The 25,140-nt window shown below is 37.3% G+C and overlaps 1 protein-coding gene across 1 annotated transcript; it reads left to right on the forward strand.

Annotated features, from left to right (window-relative positions):
• The first annotated feature begins 4,593 nt into the window (after positions 1-4,593).
• LOC129228649 (cubilin homolog) lies at positions 4,594-20,545 on the forward strand. Its single transcript, XM_054863332.1, has 2 exons — positions 4,594-4,906; positions 20,190-20,545. The coding sequence occupies exons 1-2, from the start codon at positions 4,594-4,596 to the stop codon at positions 20,543-20,545; spliced, it is 669 nt and encodes a 222-aa protein (XP_054719307.1).
• Positions 20,546-25,140: the final 4,595 nt, after the last annotated feature.

The raw sequence follows: 25,140 nt of genomic DNA on the forward strand, positions 1-25,140 counted from the left end.
ACGTCCATATAAATCTTTCTTCAAATTTATATACCAAATTCTAATTTTAAAAAAACCCAGAAAACAGAAGAATGATGAACTTATAAGAAGTAGTCGTAACAAGTTACAATACCCAGGCAGTTCTAATCCGGAATTTCTTAGAAATTGAAGTCCCAAAATCATATTTTAGGCATTGTTTGAGAACGATGAGACTGAGAGCGGGCGGGAGATCAGTGTGCCCTCACGAACTGTATTTTGAAACTGAAGTCAATTTCAGGCTAGTTTAAGCAGGAAGGGTTCTGTGGCTCCACGGAACCGTCTAAAAACGAAATTTTGAGGTGTATAGTGATAGGGTTGGAGAAAAGGGGGATCCGGGGTCCTTCTCCGAAAGTTCTTGAAACTGATGTTTGTAAAACGCAATTTTAGTTTGTTTTTCAATACGTTAAGTGAGAGAGGGTGGGATTAGAAGCCTCTCTAAAGACGCTAATTGAGACTGTCTTTGGTAGTAATGTTTGGGAATGGATTTCGAGGCCCTCCAGCGCAAAAATTTCGAAAAAGAAATGCGAAAAATGTCATTAAGCAATTTTTGATGATATTAGGAAAAGCTGTCCTCTGAAAACACATTTTGGATTTTAGAGCCAACATTTTCAAGCTATGTTTGATTAAGTTAAGGTGGAAGGGGTGAATCAAAGACTTAATTGGGTCCTTAAGATCGGTGGTTCAACCAGCGAAAGTTTCCGAAATTTAAGTCCTAGAAACGCAATTTTAAGCCTTCTTTAGTCTCGTCAAGGAGGTAATGGCATCCTTTTGGATCTTCGTTTTGGAGTTACATTTAAATTTGCTTCCCGGTGCAAGAGCCCTGTCCTCCTACCTGATCAGAAACCGGGCAGTTCATTCGGGATCTTAATTTAAGCCTTAAACGCAATTTTAAGTTTTCTTTAGTCTCGTCAAGGAGGTAATGGCATCCTTTTGGATCTTCGTTTTGGAGTTACATTTAAATTTGCTTCCCGGTGCAAGAGCCCTGTCCTCCTACCTGATCAGAAACCGGGCAGTTCATTCGGGATCTTAATTGGAAAAAATTACCGTAAAGGGGGAAAATTACAAAATTTTAGTTCGTCATTCAAATATGTTTGACTCCCAGGGGAGTCGCAATTTTCCACTTTCTCTCCACGCATCAATGATTATTTAACATAGAATTTGTTGTTTGAAATTCTTGCGAGAGTCTAATCAGTATAGCTTCTTTTTTTTAATAAATGAAATAGTCTTCATTGTTAAGGTCTGTAAAAGTTTGGGGGGTGGAGAGGGTAAAGATTAGTGGCCGCCCTCGGTGCTTTTTTTAGAAGGCACTCTTTCATGCTTCAGGAGGGGGGCCATTTCCCTCATTTCTCCTCCCCTGTATCCATGCCTGATTAACGGTTCTGTCATAAATTTTGCAACCAAATGAAGCATGTGCGTAAAGAGTACATATATTAATGGACAATGAACCAAAAAAATGTTTCCTAACATTCTATTTTTCTTTTAAACAATGCTGTGCTGTCGGGAAATCGAAACTTAACTACGTTGATAATTGAACATTTAAAATTCAGCATATTTATTCGATTTATTATAAGTTATCTTGTGAGAAATTCTTAAAGAATTTTGCTTGATTATAAGAACTATATGATGCAGCCCGCGGCCGCCCCTTGCTTTGGCCGCCCTTGTGCGGTGCACACCCTGCACACCTGCTGGGATCGGCCCTGAATAAAAAGAGACTGAAATTAGTATTTTGTGTGGTCACCACTCGCCGCAATAAAAGCTGCTACACGACTCGGCATGGAGTGAAACAAAGTTTGAATATCTGCCTGCGGAAGAGTACATATTCCATATTGTTTGAATGCGCAACCAAAGTTCGTCTGTCGAAGCAACAGGACGAGGATCACGAGAAAGACGCCGCTCAACGAAATCCCACACATGTTAATTCGGTGACATATCAGGGGAATATACAGGCCAAGGAAGAAGCTGTACCTGTTGCAAATCAAGGTAGGATTTGACAGTCCTGACGACATTATCCTGCTGGAATACAGCCCCTGGCGATCCTTGCAGGAAAGGAATAGCTTGGGGCTGTAAAACTTCGTTTATGTATCGGGTACTGTTCAAATTGCCCACAATTCGTAACAATTGTGATCGACCATGATATGCTATGGCACCCAGACCATAACTCCGAGTGTTCGTCAACTGTGGCGTTCGATAATGCACTCTGGAATGTGCCTTTCACCGGCATAGCGCCTGACTTGAATTCGGCTATCATGGTGCCACAAATTGAAGCAGGATTCGTCAGAAAAGACGATCTGCTGCCAATCAGCATGCCAGCTCCTATGCACATTTGCCCACTGTAGGCGATGGTTTTGCGTGAGAGGAATCCTGTGTAAAAGAATCCTTGCGCTGTAGCAGACGTGTCCGAATTGATGAAGCTCACAATGAAACACCTGTAGCTGTTGACTACTGTGCTGCCAATTGTCTAGAAGAAGCTGTGCGGTTCGTCAGTGCCATACGCACCAGGTGTCTGTCATCGCAAGCTGACGTCGCATTTCGGGGTCCACTCCCGGATTTCTGAGTTGTCCGACCCTCGTCCGTCCACTGCTTCCAAACACGCATGATTGTGCTGCTGTTACGCTGCACACGAGTGGCTACTGCACGATGAGACAATCCAGCTTCACGAAGGCCGACGATTCTGCTCCGTTCAAACTCCGAAATTTGATCAAATTTCGCTTTCTTTCGTCCAAGAGGCATAGTAAATATTTCAGTTAACGTTTACTCTAGCATATAACCACCGATAATCATACATTTTTATATTCGGTTCGGTCCGCCGTTCAGAGGGCGCTGCTCAGCATTCGCATTCGCTACTGGTCTACAATTCTAGTCATTTGCATATCATGCCCTACTTTACATGTCCTGCAATTTTCAGCTCACTCGCTTAAGTCCTTCGTGGTGTTGCAATTTTCACAAACAGGAGTGTATTTATAAATCATAGACTTGGAGGACACAGTATGTTATGTTGACTTAAATTAGGCCTCACTCGTTAAATGTTAAAATTGTCCTTTCAGTTGCTGTCACAGATACTGGGAGAGTGAATAGTATAAATAGTAGAATCTTAGAAATATACGTCAAAAATCGTAATTTTAGGCAATATTTGGTAATGATGCAGGAAAGGGAATTTGGGGTGTCCTTCCATAATTTTTTCAACATTAAGTTACTTTTAAACTATCTTTGGTGATATCAGAGGGTCAGTAGCTTCTTCCAGATTTTTTTCGAAATTGAAGTGTTTAAAAGTGAGAAAGAGGTGCTCTATTTCTGATCTTGGAAACATTTAGAAGTTGAATCTTAAAAGCACAATTTCAAGCGACAAATAAAATTATTTCTATAGTGGCTAACCCTGATGGGTAATAAAGCTCAGAGTAGTATACGAAAGTAAAAGAAAATTTATTTTTAATTTTGGAAAAGCGCCTTTATCGATTTTTTCAGTGTCAAATTTGAAAGATGTGGGATGAAAACTTGCAAGTCTCATGGAACCCCTGAGAGAGAGAAATTGTGTTCCGCGGAACCCCAGAGTTCCACGGAACACAACTTAAGAAACACTGACTTAGAATATCGTCCAACGATTGTACGATTAAGATTCTAATCTTTCGACATCAAGTATACTTCGTCACTTTAATGTCAATCAGCGCTAACGATACATTTGGAAACACAAACCGGCCTTTTGATTGACGTGTTCTTCTGATGTCGCTAAAACAAATGAATGAATATTAACGCGATTTAATAGTACTTGACTTGAGTTTCAACCATGTGACAGACTCCGCACGTAATCATACTTAATTTTTCAACTTAGGATACATAACTCAGAAGCCAAACCGGTTTTTAGGTATCGTTGGTTGATATTTAGGTGACAATTATTTATACATAAAAATTATAAACCGACATAAAAATTTTCAAACGTTTCAATGCTCAAAGTATTGTTTAACGATTGTAAGCTTAAGATTCCACTCATTTGACGTCCGGTATCTCTGTTACAACTTTTGTGTGCGTTTTTTGACTTCATGTCTTGGAGTAGTTTTGTTGTGAAAAACTGAAACGAACGACAATTGAAATATATATATATATATATATATATATATATATATATATATAGCTGTCTTTCTAATAGTTAAAATCTTAATCTTACAATTTTTGAACGACATTCTGAGTTAACAACTGTCAGACTAAGATCTTAGCGTGAGGTACATTTGTTGTAGCATATTTTTTTCATGGGAGATTACATTTTATCTTTTAGTTTTGTTATGAAACTATACGAAGATTCTAAGCGTTTGTCATGAGGTGTATTTGTTTCACCCAGTTCTCTTTCTGTTATGTTACGCCATGCCTTATAGTTTTACGGTAAAACTAATTAAAAAAAGAGAGTTTTTAGAGCGGCTTCCGTGGATAATTGCATCTTACGTAATTCGAGTTTAGTCTTTAAAAGGTTAAGATAAAGAGCGCCCCGTCGCCACCCCTAGATTCTATCGATTCTGCCTCGCTCCTCCAATCAATAAATCCCTACTCCCGCTCTTCATCTTCTTCCGCACACTCGCATAGCAGAAGATGGCGTCCGCGGTCGCATCAGCCTTGCTCCTCTGCATCCCGATCCTGCTCCTGGCGGATGCGGAGCCGGAAGTCACGGAATGCGAGCTGACGACGGGCCGGATGCTGACCGTCATCAAGTCGGCCGGGTTCCCGTCCCGGTACAGCCCGAACGTGGACTGCCGGTACACGGTCCGGCGCCGTTCCCGGTCCGTGTGCTCCGTCACGTTCCTCTTCAACGTGATGGACTTGGAGCAGAGCCCCAACTGCACCAAGGACTACCTGATGCTGCGAGGGGAGAAGATGTGCGGATCGAAACCCATCGGATTTTCTCGTGAGTCTCTTGTCCTTGTAAACAATTCCCGGACTAGGCAGAAAAGTGTAATAAACATACCATACACGTGTTTCTGAGGGGCGGATACAGGAGGAAAAGGGTCGTTTTTCTCCGAGATAACGGGACACCTCTCAATATTTTTAGTCTTGTGGATAGTAATATACTGGAAGAATTTTAGCTTCTTATTTCAACTGAAAGAGGGTGCTCAACCCCCCTCTCCCAAACTTCATAAGTATGGGGAGGGGGGTTAAAAAATATATTAAACTGAAAAAACAGTGCTACATACTATAATATGCATATACATTGCATCAAAATAATTATTTACAAAAAAATAGCTGAGGAAATTAAATGTTTCTAATCTTGTAGCATTTTCCATACTAAGCTAATGTAAAAATAAGGGATCATTGAGCACCCTCTTAAAATTTGAGTAAGAAACTAAAACTTTTACAGCATAATACTATTAGTATGCCTAAAAAAAGGTAGGGGGTGTCCTGGACTTTAGCTCGAAATTTTTTTTTCAACCACCCGAAGGAGGAGGGTCATGGGCGTCATGACACCCCCCCCCCCCATCCCCTAAACCGACGACACTATTAGGCATCCATTTTGTGTTCAAACAATTTACGATTAAAATGTAAACGATAGTAGTAATCTTTTTAATTCACTAAAAATTTTAAAAGTAAACATTTGAAATACGACTGCTTTTCATTGCTTAAGAAACAAAATTAGAAACGTTTTTGTCCCATTAGGTGCATTATTTCTTGCAGATTGGGTGCTTTTTATTGACATACAAACACTTTCAGAAATTTTTAGCATTTTCTATCTTAGGATCGTTTGTAGAGGAAGAGGGGAGGGCCGTTCCTCAGCATGACTCCCCCCCCCCTAAACTGGTAGTCTGTATCCGCCCCTGTGTTTCAGGGATGCAACAGACCTTTCTTCCGTTCCTAGGATGTGATATAAGGGGGGAAAATTACATAACTTTATTGAGCAATCGCGATTGCTTACTGTTTTCACTTGACCACAGTTGATGTTCTTTTGATTTAATTTTTCTATGCTTTTATCCAAACTCTTCCGGTCCAGCATGTCCCTCCTCTGAGCCGTGGCGTCCGTGTCCCCCGGAATCAGCTTTATTTATATCCGACCCTCTCGACTTGAAACCAGGGCCTGATTACCAAAAAGGTTCGGGAAGCTTGAGGTTCCCCTCAGAATTAGGGACCACAAATATCACTGTAAAACTACTTAACAATTCCAGTTTCTGCTTTTAATTGCATTTTTTTAAAGGAAAGAATTAAATAATTATGTAAAATGAGGCCGCGAGTTTTAGATTTTCAAATGTGGGATTTGATTTAACTCTGTTACAATGCACTTTTATGACATTTAATTTCCTTTGTAAAGTGTCAAATATTATTCAACATGTTCTTCCCATATTTGCTGATAATTTAAGTGCAACATATGAGGCAGTGAGAAGCAAAGGGATGCAAGTGGACATTTTCAAGTTTTGAGTAAAACGCGTTTAAAGATAAGCTCCTGGGTAGACTTCCATTGAAATTTTTTTTTCTAAATCATGCTGTGTAGCAGCAACTACCAGGGCTACCAATACCATCTCTTTCCCCAAAACAGAGCAGAGATTCACCTACCATGTGTACTGGTTATCTCCAAATTTTTAATTTTGCCACTTACATCCCTTTGTTTCTCACTACCTCATATGTAATAAACAAAAGTTCTGACAATCGATAAGGTTTCCACCTTAACTTAAATCTAAATTCTGCTGGGCCACTTAGCATTAGTCACCGTTGAATCAATGTACAAGAGTGTCTAGAAACTTTTCCTCAAACAAAGTGTGGGGGCCTCAAAACGAGACCAAGCTTCCCCTAATTTAAAAGTTTAATCGGGCACTGCTTGAAACAATCCTCTTTAGACAAAGACAGCATCAAGCGTCCAACTCATGACATTCATTTTGATGTCATGTATTCAAATTTATTTCTTGCAATTATGTTTAAGATAGGAGCCATTTGTAGAAACGAGAAACCCAAAGAGTAGGGTACTTTCGCAGTTCACGGTTTTGAAAGACATAATTTAAACTCAAGTCGTCAAAATTCAAATGAATATTCCAGCGACTGAATGCTGGATGACTTTTTTTTACTCTTTATCTATATACATAAATGGCTACTTCTGTGGGGATGTCCGGGGTAAACTTCAAATCTACTGGACGGATTTTAACCATTTTTTGACCATAGATAGCTACATTATCAGGGAGCAACTTAGGCTATAATTTATTCCTAAAAAACTTAGTTAAAAAAAGTTATCATCGAAAACAGTAAATTTCATGTACTTTCCAGATTAAATGATTAAATATAAAACCCATTGTTACAAAAATTCGTTGCCAACAACAGCAATATTAAAAGTAATCATAATGAAAATTTTGAATCAAGGCTTCTCCGGAGCAAACATGAGTTTAAAGTCATTTAAACATTTGGAAACTACTTTTTGCACACTTAGGAAAAAGAAGTAGAGAGCTTTTTTTCTTTCTTTTTGTGTGTGTGTGGACTATTTAATTAAATAAAGCGCTCGGTTTTTTTAGTGATCTTTGTGTTTATTAGTTCATATTTTGGAAATTCTTCAAATTTTTATATACTTAAATTTGTTCTTTCGTTTCTAAATGAATACTCGTTCGTTCTCTATACATATTGCTATTTTACATTTATGGGTAAGGAAGAAGCTCGATTTTTAATGACGTCAAAGCGGTGTGTTTTGAGCTCTTTCAGTTAAAACAGAAAACGAAAGAAAGCAGAGATTGTTTCTCACAATTATTACTGACCCTGGCAACGCCGGGTACTTTTGCTAGTTATTTAATATTTTCTTCATTCCCCACATGGCTTCACGTCCACAAAAACAGCAAAAAATATCCGAAGCCCATCTGATTTCCTCGAGAGTCTCATGTCCTTATCCTTGTAAACGGTTCATGGCTGGAGCCGAACTGCCAAAGGGGCTGTGGTCACTAAATCTGAAGAGGTCCAAAAATTGCTTCCAGAATTCAATCAATATCTGGAAGAAAAGAAAAAGTAAAATTAATTTGAATTTTGTCATCTTGAATTCAAATTATGTTTTTCGCAATCACGAGTGTGTGTGTGTATGTAGGCGTGTGTGTTTGTGTGTGGGGGGGTATGTGTATGTGTGTGTAGGCATGTGTGTTTGTGTCTGTGTGCAGGCATGAGTGTGTGGGTAGTTGTGTGTATGTGTGTGTATGTGTAGGTGTCTGTATGTATGCGTGTGTGTATGTGTTTGTGTGTGTATGTGTTTGTGCATGTGTGTAGGTGTATGTGTTTGTGTGTGTGCGTGTGTGTATGTGTGTGTGTGCGTGTGTGTGTAGTTGTGTATGTATGCGCGTGTGTGTAGGACATGGATGCAACCTGGAGACGGCTTTCGCTACAGGAGCAGCATCGTGAGGAGCCGGTCGACGGTGATGCTGCAGAGGATGCTCGCGGGAAAATAAAATGATAGCACATCAAAACAGTCAAATGAAAGCAATAAGCAATCGTGATTGCTCAATAAGGTAAAATCACTAGTAGTTGAGTTGTACTGATTGTTGTTGTCGTGTCTATAGATAGCAACCGCTATGGGAATGGTTGGGTGTTATATTCACGAGAGGTTGGACTTCTTTAATTACGTATTTACAGTAAAGACAACACAAGAAAGATTTATAACCCAACGAAAGAAAATAAGCCTTAGAGCATGATGGGAATTGAACCAACGACCTCCTGTACTGCGCGCAGGCAAGCACAATCACTCGGCTATGAAGACCGACTATAGATGAAAGTAAAAATAAATTAAACCTGAAAAACTATAAAATTGTACAAAAATAAATAACAAATTTATGTTTAAATTTCCAATGGTTGCGCTTCATCTTATTCTCAGCTGATCTTTTGGCTCCCGTGTCTCTCTTGTTAATTTAGTTTTTCTTTATAAGTGTCAACTACGAGTGCTTTTGCTTTGAATAAACAAAAAGTTTAATGTACCAACAGAAACTGAGAAGTCGGTTGGAGGGGAGTGGGGGATGGGAGGGGGATTCTGGGTTATAGTTCACCATAGTCAGGCTGTGTTCTCGAGCTGGTGAAGGATATGGCGGAAAAGTATAGAGTGTCATAAAAAATGTAATACAGTAAAACCTGTTAAGCTGACTACCCTTGTGAGTTGATTACCTGTCTATGTTGATCTCCAATATACATCAAATTTCGCTGAGAATCATATAACAAACCCTTTGTAAGTTGACCACCTGTCTAAGTTGACCACAAAAGTACTGCACCGCAAGTGGTCAACTTACACAGGTTTCACTGTACACGTGTTAAGGGATTAACATTTCTTCGGAACGCAGAAATTGATCGATGTGGGAAAAAATTGCAAAGCATCATCTTTTACTTTTTGAGCAATAACGAATTGCTTATTGTTTTCATTTCACTGTTGAATGACGACCGTCCTTTTTATTTTCCCCCGTAGCACCACCGTCGACTGGCCCCTCCCGATGCTGCGCCTCTAGCGAGCACCGTCTCCAGGTTGAGCCCATATCCTACACACACATGCACACGCACGCCTACTTACACACGCATACACACATCTGCACACACGCACGCCTACACACGTGAACGCCTACATACACACGCGTACACACACACACACACGAGCGCCTACACAGGCGCGCATGGATGCACACACACGTACATACACACACACACACACACACACACACACAAACGCGCGCGTACATACACACACACGCCTACACAAACACATACACGCTCGTGATTCCGAAAAACATAATTTGAATTCAAGATGCCAAAAATTCAAATTTTCTTCTTTCTTATTTATTATTTTCTTATTTCCCCAAATACCTTCATCTTCACAAAAATTAGAATAAACTTTTTGCACCCATCCGGTTTTCTCGTGAGTCTCTTGTCCTTGTAAACGACTTTTGACTCGTGAAAGATAAAGCATTAAAGCACAGAAGTGTAATAAATGTATAATGGACGTGTTTCCCGGATGCAACGAACCTTTCTTCGGTACCGAGAAATTGATTGGAAAAAAATTACAACGCATTTTTTACTTTTGTTGTTTATTATTATTTTGCATTCCCCACGCAGCTTCAGGTAAAAAATTATGGCTATAAATTTTGATAAAGCTCCTATAATAATATAAACCGTTCATTTGACAACCGTGCCAAATTTGCTCGATTATTTTTCAAAAAGTAATAGATATACAGACTGATCACGATTAGATGGAGAGGCAAACATCCGGGTTACTGGCGGAAATGGATACATCTAATAGCTTTCAGGAATGTCAGTTTTTACAGATCTATGTTAGCCTGTAAATTAAGCAGAATTACATTCAAATGAGCAGAACCATCACTACCTACAAGAAGGCCTCTTCAGTGGTTACCTTAAATGAGCAATGACGTACTAGAAACCGGCTGACTCAAAAATCCTTATTTGGCTGTTTAGCGCTCTCAGCACTAGCCAACACAAGCACCAATTTCAAATTAAATTTCGAATTCTAAGCCATTTGTTTTTCACTAATGCTACTGACAGTAGAGTTCACTCTGGATTTAGTAAAACTCCTTTTTATAGTCAAATTACTTACAGTGACTCCCAAAAGTGTTCGTACACCTACGACTTTCAGCGAAATTGGCCCCTATCCATTGGTTAGAATTAATATTTCGGAATAGGTATTTAATTATCAGATCTGTCACCAATTCTTAACAAAACTACATGAAAAGTTTTTAAAAAATATTAAAACTTAATTTTTTAATAATGAAAAAACAAATAGTGCCGGAAAATTTATCTCACAAAAGTCTTCGTACACTTTAAAAAATGTCTATATATTATTGAATAATCTAACTTTTATTAAGTTATTATTTAGTAGAATATCATGCAGTATCAACAACACCTTTTAAACGCCTGGGAATAAATTTCATTCTTTTTTTTTCTTTCTTTCTTTCTTTCTTTTTTTTTTTTTTTTTTTTTTTTTTTTTTTTTTTGCGTAATTTCTGAGTAAGTGTTGTACCACACTTTGAGTCTTACTGTTTCTAGCTCTATTTTCTTCTCAAAGCCATATTTTCGTAATCTAGCCACCAGATATCTCTAAATATGTTGCATTAAGTTCAAATCTGGAGATTGAGGGGGTATTTTCTAAACTTTGGAACAATTTTCGAGGCACTAGACGCAAACGTTGAAAACCGTGTGCTTCTTATCGTTATCTAGATTTAAAAAAAAAAAAACAAAGTTGTTTCCAATAAAAAAAAATTTGGCTAAGAGTTCAAAATTGGGTTTTAAAATATTTAAAGGAACGGCATGATTTAATATTTCATCAAAAAATTCTAAACTACCAAGTCCTGATGCTGATATGCACCCTCACACTATAACACCTCCAACTTCCTGATTAACTAATCCAACTAAGTTCTTAAGATTAAGTTCCAAATTTTTTCTTCTACTTACAATTATACAACAACTTAACCAAAAATGTTGAGTTCATTTTCATCTGTTAGTAAGACGTAATTGTAAAACGTTTTGAGCTTATTTATCATTGGTTTTGCGACGAAAAGCGTAAGCTTTCTGTTTTTCGCACGACCAAGAAAATCTCTGCGGGAAGAGGTCCCATTTAATCCAGCTAATCAAAGAACTTGGCGAACAATTTCAGGTGAAAATTAAATGTAAATTGTTTCATTTAACTCTGCAGAAACATTTACAGCACTCAAATGTATTTTTTAATATTTTTTTAACTTTGAATCTCCGATCACGCTTTGTTAACTTTGCCAGTTGACCTTTTCTAACCTTGTTTTCGGTCTGATTCATTTCTTTAAAGCATTTTATCTAGCACTTTACAATTGAATGGTATAAATTATCTAATTTTGAGACATTTTAAACCAACTTACCGCTACCATGAGGGAAAAAAATCAAATTTGGAATGGTGTTTATTGTTTTTTACGAATATCAGCCATTTTAAAGTAATAAGCACAATATTAAGGAATAAATAAACAAAAAATTACAGCCAAATGACTCATAAGGGTCAACACAATGCAAAAATATTAAATAAACGGTATATGATAATTTTAATCATGAATTTATTCGAAAATATTTGAGTGTACGATGACTTTTGTGGCGTGTTATTTCTCTGTCTCTTCGCTTTTTGACCCATTTCAAAAAGAAGATCCGTCAATATTTTGAAAAACTACTGAGTTTTATTTAGAACTAGTGGTACCCGCACGGCTTCGCCCGTAATAGAAAAATTAAAAGGTCTTTTGGTTCGCCTGTATTTACAAATAATGTATTGTGATTTTTCTCGTCAATTGGCTTGTACTCATGTTACGGTTACACGTTATGATAATTTCGTATCCCGCCAATTGGCTTGTGCCCATGTTACGGTTACACGTTATGATAATTTCGTAATTTATGATAGTTTTTTTTTCTTAAAATTGGAATAAAAAAAGAACCACATCGAATTTTTGAAAAATCGCTTCGAGGTGCACACCCCCATGCTACATACTAACTTCGTGCCAAATTTCATGAAAATCGGCCGAACGGTTTAGGCGCTATGCGCGTCACAGACATCCTACAGACATCCAGACATCCAGACATCCTCCGGACAGAGAGACATTCAGCTTTATTATTAGTAAAGAAAGATGACATAGTAATGATGTGAAAAAATATTGGACTTCATATTCGAATTCAGTTTCGCGTTATTTTGGTTTTACTAAAAAATTTCAAAGTGTACGAACACTTTTGGGAGCCACTGTATACAAACATAAAATCATTTTTGTACTATTACACTGTAATGAAGAATAAACAAGAAATGAAAATCTTAGAATTCAATAATCTAGAGTGGATGTAATCTACAATATAAAAACGGGTAAGAAATTTTGTTTTCTTTTTCAAGAAATCAATGGCTCGTTCTATCTCGCAAATTGCAATTTTGCAATGAAAGAAATATTTAAAGAACCTTAACATTTCAGATATTTTTTTTACATTTTTGATAAAAGAAATTCTGATCACTAAATTTTTTTGTCATCATTTCAATAATTTTAATAGAATGTACATTTGTAAGAATAAAGTTAAAAATTTGTTTTAATTGATTGGGAGAGATGAAACTTATGTTGCCAAGGAACGTAAACAAAAAGAAAATATTTCACTTACAACTGACATTTTGAGCAATCACGATTGCTTATTGTTCTCATTTGACTGTTTTTGGCGTCTTTTGATTTTTCCCGCCGCCACCCTCCGCACCATCACCGTCGGCGGGCTCCTCACGATGCTGCTCCTATAGCGAAAGCCATCTCCAGGTTGCATCCATATCCTACACACACACGAATACATACACAACTACACGCACACGCACGCACATACACCTACACACATACACAAACACATACACGCATACACACACGCATACATACAGACACCCACACATACACACACAAAAACATACACACACATACACACAACTACCCACACATTCATGCCTGCACACAGACACAAACACATATGCCTACACACACATACACATACCTCCCCCACACACACATTCATACACACAACTACCCACACACTTATGCTTACACACAAACACAAACAAACATGCCTACATACATACACATACCCCTACACACAAACACACACGCCTACATACACACACTCGTGATTGCGAAAAACCTAATTTGAATTCAAGATGTCAAAATTCAAATTAATCTTTCTTTTTTTTCAATATTGCTTTCTGTTTCGTAAAATATTCATTTAATTACCTTATGTTGCAGGTAGTGACGCATGATTTACATAATTCCCATGCATATTTTTATATTTATGCAGAACGCATTTCATATTCAATTATACATTTTTTTAGAATATTTTATTGTGATAGCGATTGCGTTACTGAGTACGTGAATGTTTCTAAGGTAGAAGATGGGGAGAATTTAAAGGATGTCGTTCTTGTCTAAATATGAGTCTATGATAATGTTAAAATTTAAATGTTTCATTTATGTTTACTTCGTTATGATATTGATAATTAAGACGATTATTTTTCGAACCAAATAAGAATCTCTAAAATTCATGCGGATATGATAAAATGGATTGAAAATTTTGGTTACTGTAATCTTGTTATTCTCTACGTTCTTTCTTATATGTTTGTTCAATTTAAAGAAAAAAAAGAGCGTTAACTTGGAAAATAAACATTTGATTTCTTCTTTGATCAATGTTCATATGTTTGGTGAACTACTGTTCTCAAAATAATTGCTTTAGTATGTTAAGAGACATAAATTAAAGCGATTTTTATTGGGAAATTTCCTCTCAGTTAGCCGTTTTCGGTCACGTGACGAAACCAGAGATTGGGCTTTCTATGTAGGAGGTGGTGGCAGAACACGCTCATTAAGTTTTTACTTTTCCGCCTCATTCAAAGACTCGTCTTAACTGAACATTTGCCAATCTATACTAATAAAAAAAAGCTGAAGAGTTTGTTTGTTTGTTTGAACGCGCTAACATCAGGAACTACTGGTTCGAATTGAAAAATTATTTTTGTGTTGAATAGTCCCTTTATTGAGGAAGGCTATAGGCTATTTTTTTTCTTTTTTTAATCAGATCGAAAGACATATTTTAAGTTTCAAACTGAATGTTTAATTAATTGTTTAGTTCTATGAACTCCTAATAGATGGCGGGGTAAGTTCAGTTCTATAAATTGATAATAGATGGCGGGGTAAGTTAACTCATAGAGAGGGCGCTGGCCGATAGTGTCGATAGCTGCGAGGAACAATGTCGCATGGCTCAGACGCGTGGTCGGCTACACTGTGGTGGAACTCTCGTGGTCAGCAAACTGATTTTTGAATGCGTTTTTTTTTCGATATTCAGGTACACATAATTTGATTTTCTTGGATTTTTCTATTGGGTTTTGTTTTTCTTATTTCTTCAAGGTTTGTTTCTATTCTTATAGTTAAAGATAGTTACTTATCTAAGTAAATAATTTGATTTGTCCTATTGTTCAATTGTGATTGTTCTTTATAACGTTTTTATTACAATATTGTTAATTTGGCGAAACATTTTAAAATGCAGAAAAAAAACGCTTCACTCGCTAAAGAGCAGGGTTACGGTAGCGTGGTTGCTTGGCGCATTAATTGATGAACTATACAGTTGAAGGATTATTTTGAGTTTTAAAGCTATTGTTAATATTTTTATGTGTTTTGGCGAATAGTTTTACATTCCAAAGAGACTTTAATACGTTTTCTGAAAAGGTGTGTAAGCATTTTAGATTAAGAAAAATCATCATTTCAAAAATGATGATTTTTCTTAATTTATCTCTTTTACTAAATGAGTAGATTTTAGTTTATTTTGGGAGGGCCAGCGCCCCTTAAGCTCCCTCTTAAATATGCCTTTGATAGGGCGGCACGGTAATCGCGGACAACCGAATTCGACGATAATCCGCAATGTAAGTAAAAAACAATACTATTGTGCGCAATAGCTTAATAGAAAGATCAATAACAGTCATAAGCATTTAAACTATAGCTGAAATGATAACAATGTGAGAAACGAGTAGGGTCCTTTCGCAATTCGTAATTTAAAAAACATAATTTAAACTGAAGACGTCAAAATTCAAATTAATATGTCAGCGACTCGATGCAACAATCGTAAACATTTAAACTATAGCTAAAATGCTAACAATTTATAAAAAAAAAATGCATGTATAAGCAAAACAGAAAAAGAAAATTTGAATTTTTGACAAAATTGGAATTTTGGAATTTTGAAATTATGTTTTTCGCAATCACGAGCGTGTGCATGTATGTAGGCGTGTGTGTCTTTGTGTAGGCGTGTGCGTGTGTGTATTTACGCGTGCGTTTGTGTGTGTGTGTATGTACGCGCGCGTTTGTGTGTGTATATATACGCGCGTTTGTGTGTGTGTATGTATACGCGCGTTTGTGTGTATGTGTGTATATACGCGCGCGTTTGTGTGTGTGTATGTATACGCGCGTTTGTGTGTATGTGTGTATATACGCGCGCGTTTGTGTGTATGTGTATGTAAGCGCGCGTTTGTGTGTGTATATGTACGCGCGTTTGTGTGTGTGCATGTGCGCGCATGTGTGTGTGTAGGCGTTTGTGTGTGTATGTAGACGTGTGTGTGTATATGTATGCGACAGTATGTAGGCATTCATGTGTGTAGGCATGCGTGTGTGTGTGTGTGTGTGTAGGATATGGACGCAACCTGGAGACTGTTTTCGCTAGAGGAGTAGCATCGGGAGGGGCCGGTCGACGGTGGTGCTGCAGAGGGAGAATAAAATCCAAAGACGCCAAAAGCGGTCAAAAAAAAAAAAAAAAAAACAATAAGCAGTTCGTGATTGCTCAAAAAAAAAAAAAAAAGATAGTTCATTATTGCAAATGAATTATACAAATAAGCGAGCAAATGGTGCAAACAGATCATGCTAGGTTACACCAAAAATGCATAGGGGAGGAGGGGAGGGGAATTTTTTTCAGCAAGACTGACCCGATCAAAAATTAGTAATTAGTGTAGACAGTAAGTGTAGATCTAAACATTAGGTTTCAAGTAGACACTTTTCAGTGACCATGGAAGGTTTGGTGTCATTTAGACAGGAAAAATAGGAAGGTCTAGAAATCGAGATTTTGCACTCGTTCATTCACAGTTAATCATTGCCGAATTTTTTTTTTTTTTTTTCTTTTATGAACGTGTGAAAGGCCTCGGATAAGACACCCGCGAATAATCGGGAGTTTACTGTAGGGTGACGGCACCAGTAACAGACATAAATACTTAAGACATCGCTTTCAGGTCAACTCAATTTTCTGAGCCTTTTAATGTATTTATACTTTTTAGACTATTTTTCTCTCATGCAACTACATCTTATCTAGCGTTTGGCTGCTCCTGAATTAGTTAATTCTACTTTTATTTTCTCTATTTCTAAAAAAAGTTGCGACCTCCAGAAACAGACACCGAAAATTCTGATGATACTCAGCAACAGACAGGATGAGGAAAGGATAAGGTAGTGGACAAAATACTCTTTTCCTCTTCAAAATGTGCAAATAAGTTCTTTATTTTTAGAACTAAGCCATAACCTTATTAAATTTAACTGAACATGGAACACCAGCTGACCACGTGGTGGTTGTTCATAACCTTCCATCACTGCCTTGAAAATCCTAACTGGCTCATAAAATTCCCTCTGATAACACTAGTAGGTGGTTGCACCGTGTTCATGCGTCTGAGCAACATCGGTTTTACCCGCCTAAAATACTTATTATTCAAATCAAAACTTACGATTGTTTGTTACTGGACCCTTGTCTGTTACTGGTGCCGTTACCTTATATGAAGGGTCAGTTGGGGTAAAAAGAAGCATGAAGTAAATGAAAACAAACTCTTTCATCACACTTTCACTGTCTGGTTCTCGAACTCGTGACTAGCAGCTGCGAACGGTTCCAATTGATGGTTTAAGGAAGCACTTTCCCGATGCATTTGGTTTTTGCTTGCTCGTTACTTCCTTCTTGCTATCACCCCTGTTCTAAAGTCAGAAGAGACCTGACGCATGCGCAAATTCGAGTAAGGTTTCGCGTTAAAATGTCGGACAGTAGTAATTTTTGAAACTAAACTGCTCGTAAGTGAAGACTAAGTAACGTATAAAAGAGATTCTGAGAATTCCTCGTGTTTCCGAACAGTTTTGAAGGAGTCCTAATTGTTTGAAGATGACACAGTGGGGGGAAAAAAAGCCGTTTTTAAAGTTGATCCTGCATTTCCCTTTCCAGCAGGCATTCTCTGGCGCAAATACACTTGTTTTTTGCAGGAACTTGTGAAATACCGGAAATAATCCGTGAGGTTTCGGAATTTTCTTACAATAAATGAATAGATTCATCAATCTTGGAAAGATATTGTTACAAATTCTGTAAATAGTAATTATTTTTATGATTAATTTGTCGTAATCTAGCTAAATTAGGCGTTTACTAAATTATCTTTCATCTGAAATTATTGTAGCAACGTAACCTGTAAATAGTTTCTTTTAATGAATAACGGCCCCCGTACATTCGGCTGAAGTAAGGTCCCCTCATTTCTGAATGATAAAATTTGTGAATGGAAAAGAAATAAAACAATGGTCTACGATTTTTCGGGAATCTTGTGGAATATTTGAGAGTTCTCTTTCGGTGTGTATAAAAAGCCGTTACGCATGATAAAAAGTTTAGTTTCGATTGAGAATTTGTACTGAGAGTGTATTAGCTCTGTTTATTGCGAGGCATTTCGCTGTGTTGTTTTTCGTATTTGGAAGTAAATACGTGTGTAAGCGTTGAGTTTACGGTGTTGTGTGATATTTGCTTAATTGCTGATGATTAATTTAGCAGTTGTTGACGATCTTTCCTGTACATAGTGTAAATAAATTTCCCGTGTTTTTAATCAAGAACTGTGTCGTCCTTTCAAGAAAGTTGGAAGTCGCACCGGATCCGTTACAATATTTTTTTCATGAAGCGTCTTTGAATAGATTTTATGACCAACGGAGAAATAGTCATAAGGCATTTTATAGCTAAAAATGGATTTTTATGTGTAGTGAAACGACATTCATTTCTTTTCTTAAAACTTCAATAATTTTATTGAAAACTATCAAAAATTAATTTCCGACATTCCCTCGTCTATTTTATAAGTTTTGTTCTGCTTTATGTTCCTTGTTCAACCTTTTATTACTTTTCTTTCCATAAAAATGTCGTATCAATTTTAATTTCACAGTTGAAAAATGTTTGCCTCAGTTTTCACTGTCAATTTTTTCACTAGATGTTAAAACTGTTGCACTAAGTTATTAAAAATTATGTCTTTATTTAATTCAGTTTCTTGATGGAATTGAATAGAAATTATATAAAGAAAAAGAATCTTGCCAAAGAAATAATTACTTTTCTCGAGAACTATTAGTACTCAATTTAAACTGAACAATTAGATATTTTGCATCAGATTGCTATTCTGACTTGAATGCCTGGACCAATGTCATACGACTAAGATTTAGGTACGATTAACAAATATTTTATAATTATGATATGTTTCGTGAAAAATATTTTTTTTTCAGGAAAAATAGTTGAGATTATTTGCGCGTCTTCTGCTGGGTTGCGTTGAAGGAAAAGAGGGATTGAGTGAATTAGGACTGTGTACGTATACTTTCACCAATTGTTTTTGATTGTAAGGCAAAATAATAGTTATATTTAGATGATAGCTAATCTTTAATCAGATCAAATCGACTTATAGTGGCGTTCATTCTTTAACAAAGCAGAATAACATCAGAGGAATCCGTCCCGTCTTAGTGAAACCTTAGATCATTATCACAATGGTTTCTAAGAGTAAAACTGTAGCTGATTGTCTGGATTTGTCTTTAACTTGAGCACCTTGCATTATTTTCCTTAATGTCTCTGCGAGAGAAAAAAAATTAAGTAAAATGATGGAACCTAGCAAGGAAAAGAACAGACATAAAATGAAATCCCTAAATATAATAATTATATTTAGGAATTTAGGAAACAAATATTAGGTACAAAATGATAAAACCTAACAAGGAAAAGAACTGACGCAAAACTAATTTCTTAAATATAAATTATTCTACAACAGTCATGGGCAACCTGCAAAAAGGCAAGAGGTCATTGGGATTTATTTTCGGTTTTTCTTCTATCTCCTAAACTTCCAAACGTTAGAAAATTTTAATAACTCGGTTACCAAGCCGCCTTAGAAGTTAGACAATGAATTAACCCAACACTTGCTAAAAATGATTGATGTACATGAGCAATGCCATACAAGTTCTTAATATTTTTTAAACTTTTTATTCAAAATCTTGTAAGAATCCCATAAGGTTAAAAAAAAAAAAATATTTCAATATCTTTCACGTTTGGGTTTTATTACATAAAAGAATACATACTACGTACATATCTCTAAATTATTTAATTACCGTCTGCCCACGGATTATATGGAATTGGCAGACGATCAGTTGAGACGAATCTATATGAATGAGGGGGGAAAGTAAATACTTAATGCGCGTGCTCCGCTCATTTGAATGCAATTCTGCTTAATTTAGAGGCTAACATAGATCTGTAAAAGCTGACATTCCTGAAAACTAACAGATACATCCATTTTCACCTGTAAACCGGATATTTGCTTTTTCATCTAATCGGTGGTCAGAGTGTACCCTTTTATTTAAACATTTTTCTTCTTTATAAGGCAACATCTCCTCCAGCATTTGAAAGCAGCAATTATGCAAGCAGTTTAAATAAAGCTTAAGTTGCTCTCTTTCTTTCTGCTATAGGTACAGTGTCTTTCTCAGAGGATGACCAAGTGACCATGTCTTTCCACTCTGACAATGAGACCCGTGGCCTCGGCTACATGGTGACCGTCGTTCAACAAGACTGTCCGTTGCCAGATTGCGACGGAAATTTCGAGACACCAGATTTTGTGATGTCCTCTCCCAATTATCCTCTACCATACGACAACGGACGGATATGCCGATACGTCGTACAGAAGACAGATCCTTCGGTGTGTCGGCTCTTGATGAAGATACACGCTTTCGATGTGGAAGCTGACCCCCATTGCCAGTCTGATTTTCTTTTAGTCAACAATGACAGACTCTGTGGAATCATGAGTGAGGGTCAGATTAGTAAGTAGCAAAACTTTTTAAATTATCGAATATGTCTTGTTGCTATATCTTAATCTTCCTGGTAGCAGTCCCAAGTGTATTCGAGATGGATTAATGGTTGTGGTCCCTTCCATAGGTGTGCACACGAGAGCTATCGGAGTTACAGTAATGCCCAAATTAACTCAAACTCTTATTTATTTTTCACGCATTTCAGATTTGTTAATCCCATGTCTCAAATTTGTTAAAAATGCTTTTTTTTTTGCTTAGTTCTTCAAATAAATGTTTGTATCTGTAACACCATCTGCAGTAGTAGCCTCAATTCTAAAGCTTCGCGCACGGCTATGATCCTGTCTCCATAAATTGTGGCCGTGGTAACTGCGGTAAGGCGTCGGACTTGTAACCCAAGGGTCCCGCGTTCGATGCCAGCCGATCGAGGTTCCTCCGTGTTCTTTAATGGTGACTGGGGCACGTTAAATACGTCGTGATCACGAAGTCCTTCAAAGTCTTCAATCGATGCCTCTGGAAGTGCTGGACCAGGGATGGCTCGGCTTGTAGTCTGGATCAAAAAAGAAAAAAAAAAGGAGCTGTCTTCAGGGACTCATCTAACTAGTTAAACGCCAAATACGCTGAAGTAGGATGCAGAGAATCCTGGAGCGTGACATGATATTCCTCCAGAAATTCAAACCTTAAATTTGAATCTGTATACTAAAGCAGCTGAGATATTTTTATTTTCCAAAAGAAAGGGTTACGAACTCGATCAGTGTAAATTCAGAAAGTAAAGTGAATAATGAAAAGAAGATGGAAACATACTAATTTAAATTCATATTTCATGTTAGCAATGCACATCGCATGAAATTTACTCATAAAATGTAAATAGCAGGGACTGGTTTATTTATTTCTACATAATATGGTGATTATTACATAGGTTATGTATTGGCTGCTTACGTTATCATCAAGATTTGGGGAGATAACATTTCCGGTCTTATTGGCCGTGGTCTAATTGGAGTAGAAATTCCAGACGTTTCGGCTTGCTTTGCTGCAGCCATCATCAGTGGTTTGAGTTTGGTGAGACTGATTCCTGGCTCCGGTGGCTCCGGTATTTAAGCAAACTGCTGCGGGGCTGATGGTCCTGATTGGGAGGCGTTCTCAAGCCGCTGGTGGAATAAGGTTCCTGATTGGATGAGATTCAAACCGCTGGGTGATCCTGGTACCTGGTTGGATGGGATTCACAAGCCGTGGTGGCTGCCGGATTTTGATTGGATGGGACCACAGTATGTTCTAGACTGTTGTGACAAGCGGATCTAAGGACAGGGTGCCATGTTTTTGGTAAATTGAAATTCTCCTCTTTTCTGTTGAAATTAAAGGGGTGTTTGAAAATTTCTATAGCTTCGGGATGAAGACGGGCAAAGTAATGAGATGTTGTAGCCAAGATTTCTGTGTCTTTAAATTTGATGTTGTGGACTCCTTCTTGTTGACTGTGTTCGGCTGCGGCTGACTTATCATAGTTTCCTAAACGGCAATGACGAACATGCTCAAAAAGGCGTGTCTTGATGCTGCGCTTCGTAGTTCAGACATAAACTGATCCACAGGAGCACGGAATTTTGTAAACTCCAGATGTGGAGAAAGGGTCACGCGTGTACTTCACCGGGCGATAACAGTTCCTAAGTTGAGTGGTGGGCTTGAAAATGGTCTTGATGTTGTGTTTTTCAAGGAGTTTTCCAATTTACCACACAGTGTAACAAAAGGGCTAAGATCAAAACAAGATATCTCACCCCATATCAAAAGAGAATCACTTCCATGTTTTGCAGTCGGCAAGAGGAAGTTGAGAGAACATGCATCTGTGGGCTTTTTAAACTCATAAACGTGACCAGTTGGCTGATATATGGTGAAGACTGATGCATCAGAACAGATTACATGTTGTCACTGGTGGATAGTTCAGTTATTGTGTATTTTACACCATTGGCTTCGCTGGAAAGCATAACGTGCTGACACCACTGGGAGTGCTCGGCTTCTGGCCTAGATCAAAAAATCAGAGCTGTCTTCATGGATGGTTCCCATCCAAGTGCTTAAACCACAAATAGTGATAGGTACGGGGGACCTTGGTGTGTGGTGTGTGATGTCACCACTGGTTGGTCGCGTGGCAGGAAGAGAGAACCCTCGGGGGCGATAGCGACGCCCCCACTGGTTTAGGAAATAGAAATCTTCCATGAAGTTCGCTTTGGACAACTCCGGTAGAAATGGGGTTCTGGAAATGACTATTTAGTTGTGACGTTTTCTGGGATAAAGATTTCTTGATTTTACAGACTAACATAAGGGTCAGCTCTCTTTTATTCCTCTCAGAATGCTTTATTGTCCGTCCACTGCTGTACGTCGTAGGCGACATATTATTGCATTTCGTGTACAATCTTTCACAACGACCGACACAATACTACTTTAAGCACCAAGTAATTGACATTGCAACCAGATCATAGCATTTCAACAATTATGGCTTTTTCGAAGTCTGATACTTCAGTTGTTTCTGAGTTTTTCAGAACGTATGGTAAGCGCATGCAACACCTGTGACTCATGCTGAGCGACTGTATTATGTTGTCACCCATTTTGAGATTCTCCAGGGGGAACGCAGTTGCTGTTGGCCCAATGAAATCAAAAAACTATAATATTAATATTGTTACAACGAGCGGCTCCTGTTTATTTTCCTGAACAACAAATTGCAACTCCAATTCCATTGAACATTTGAAATATTAACATGTATACACAATACATACATAACATAATTTGTCTTCAAAGTATTGGAATCAAAAGTTTTTTCAAAAACCTCCTCTATAAACTGAATCAAAGTGGAAATTTTGTTCAGCCAGAAGCAATTTGGTTTAACGGCTTAACCCCTGTTTCGCTGCATTTAAAATTTCCTCTCCCCGTTAAATATATCCAAAGGCTAAATTTATTGCAGCTGAAAAACAGACGAAAAATAAAAGACACCGTTTCCACACATGAGGATTGAGAAGCAAAGGGATATAAGTGGACTATTTAAAGTTTTGAGTAAAACACGTTTGAAGTTCAGATCCTAAAGTAAACTTTCATTGAAATTTTTTTTTTCTAAATCGTGCTAATAGCAGTACCTACCAGGACAACTAGAACCATCTCTTGCCCTAAAACAGATTAGAGGTTCTCCTACCATTTATATTGATTATCTCGAATTTTTTAATTTTGGCACTGACATCCCTTTGCTTCTAACTGCCTTATATGTGGTCGTTGCGTTTTATTAAACCTTATGAAATATTTTCAGAGAAAAATCGGAATGCAAATGCATTTCTGCATACTTCTCTCAGCTAAGCTTTGGATTTTTTATGTATCCTTAAAAAGTTGAATATTCCAGGGGAAATCTGGTTTCAACTTCAAGGTTGTGACTTAAATTACTGTATGTACTATATGAACTGCCAAGATGAAGGTAAAAGACGTTGGATTATTCTATCGATACTTGTCCGTTGTCACTGACAAAGCGATAGAAGTAAGGAAATCTTGATGTCAGAAAAATGCAAAACAACAAAACATCAAAGCAATATTACTTTTCTGTATTTTCAGCTTTCAATGAAAGTGGAAAAAATCAAGATTTCAAACTATGCTTAGTCTATCAAGGCCAAAGGTGAAATAGACAAAGCCGTACTTCTCCATTGTACTTTCAATAATAAATGTTAGCATAATTGAGCATTGGAATGCTTTAGTATGGGAACAGAGATAAGAATCGTGTAGTTGAAACTCAAAATGAAATTCTATTGTAGTAACCAAAAATATCAAACATTTTGAGTTGAGTCAAAACTGAATGCTGAATCATCTCTCAAGTCACGAAAAGCATAAAGGTGGTGCTTTCAATTAACTTTTTGGTTTCAAATTCTACTGTAGGTTGTTGATTACAAATTGTATTGTATTTTTACAAATTCTATTGTCGTAACCAAAAATATCAAACTTATTTTGAGCTGAGTTAAAACTGAATGCTGAACCATCTCTCCTGTCACGAAAAAACATAAAGGTGGTGCTTTCAAAACCAGTACGAAAAAAACATTAATAGAAAATATACTGCTACTAGCGGTCGCCAATATAAAATTTATACTGCGCCACAGCATCCGTGGAAAAGAGCTTTTGCGCCTTGAGACATTTACACTTGAGGAGCACCAAACGGGAAAACCGACTGACGGAACTGACTTTTTTGAATATTACAACAATTTTTTTTTATTTCCCACTAGCTGTACCCGACGCGCGTTGCTACGCCAACAAAAAAATACATCATTATACTGATTTTCATGACAATCGGTTGAACGGGGCAGACGTTGCTACTCTGCAGTGCCACCTGGTGGCGAATGGCTTCAATGAGCATATTATGCACCTTCTCCGTGGAAAAATACATATATATATAGCAATTATCATAATAATCGGTCCAGGTATCAAGTGAAGCCGTGACTATGCTCAAATTTTGTACTCACGCAGTTTGCAAGATCAATCAATCGCTAAAAATATCAAATAGAAAAAGTTTTAAATCCCCCCTTTGCATGAAAAGCCATAAAACAATAAAGAAAGAATTTATTTGTTCAAACTCAAGAAAAATGGCAATAGCTAACTTCTTATCAAT

The sequence above is a fragment of the Uloborus diversus genome, chromosome 8, assembly GCF_026930045.1.
Source record: "Uloborus diversus isolate 005 chromosome 8, Udiv.v.3.1, whole genome shotgun sequence".
NCBI lineage: Eukaryota > Metazoa > Arthropoda > Arachnida > Araneae > Uloboridae > Uloborus > Uloborus diversus.

Bases quoted from the DNA above. Each gene is read 5' to 3' on its own strand.
- LOC129228649 (XM_054863332.1), top strand. From the start codon at position 4,594: ATGGCGTCCGCGGTCGCATCAGCCTTGCTCCTCTGCATCCCGATCCTG. The intron at 4,907-20,189 runs GTGAGTCTCTTG...TTTCTGCTATAG, and splicing joins GAAACCCATCGGATTTTCTC to GTACAGTGTCTTTCTCAGAG.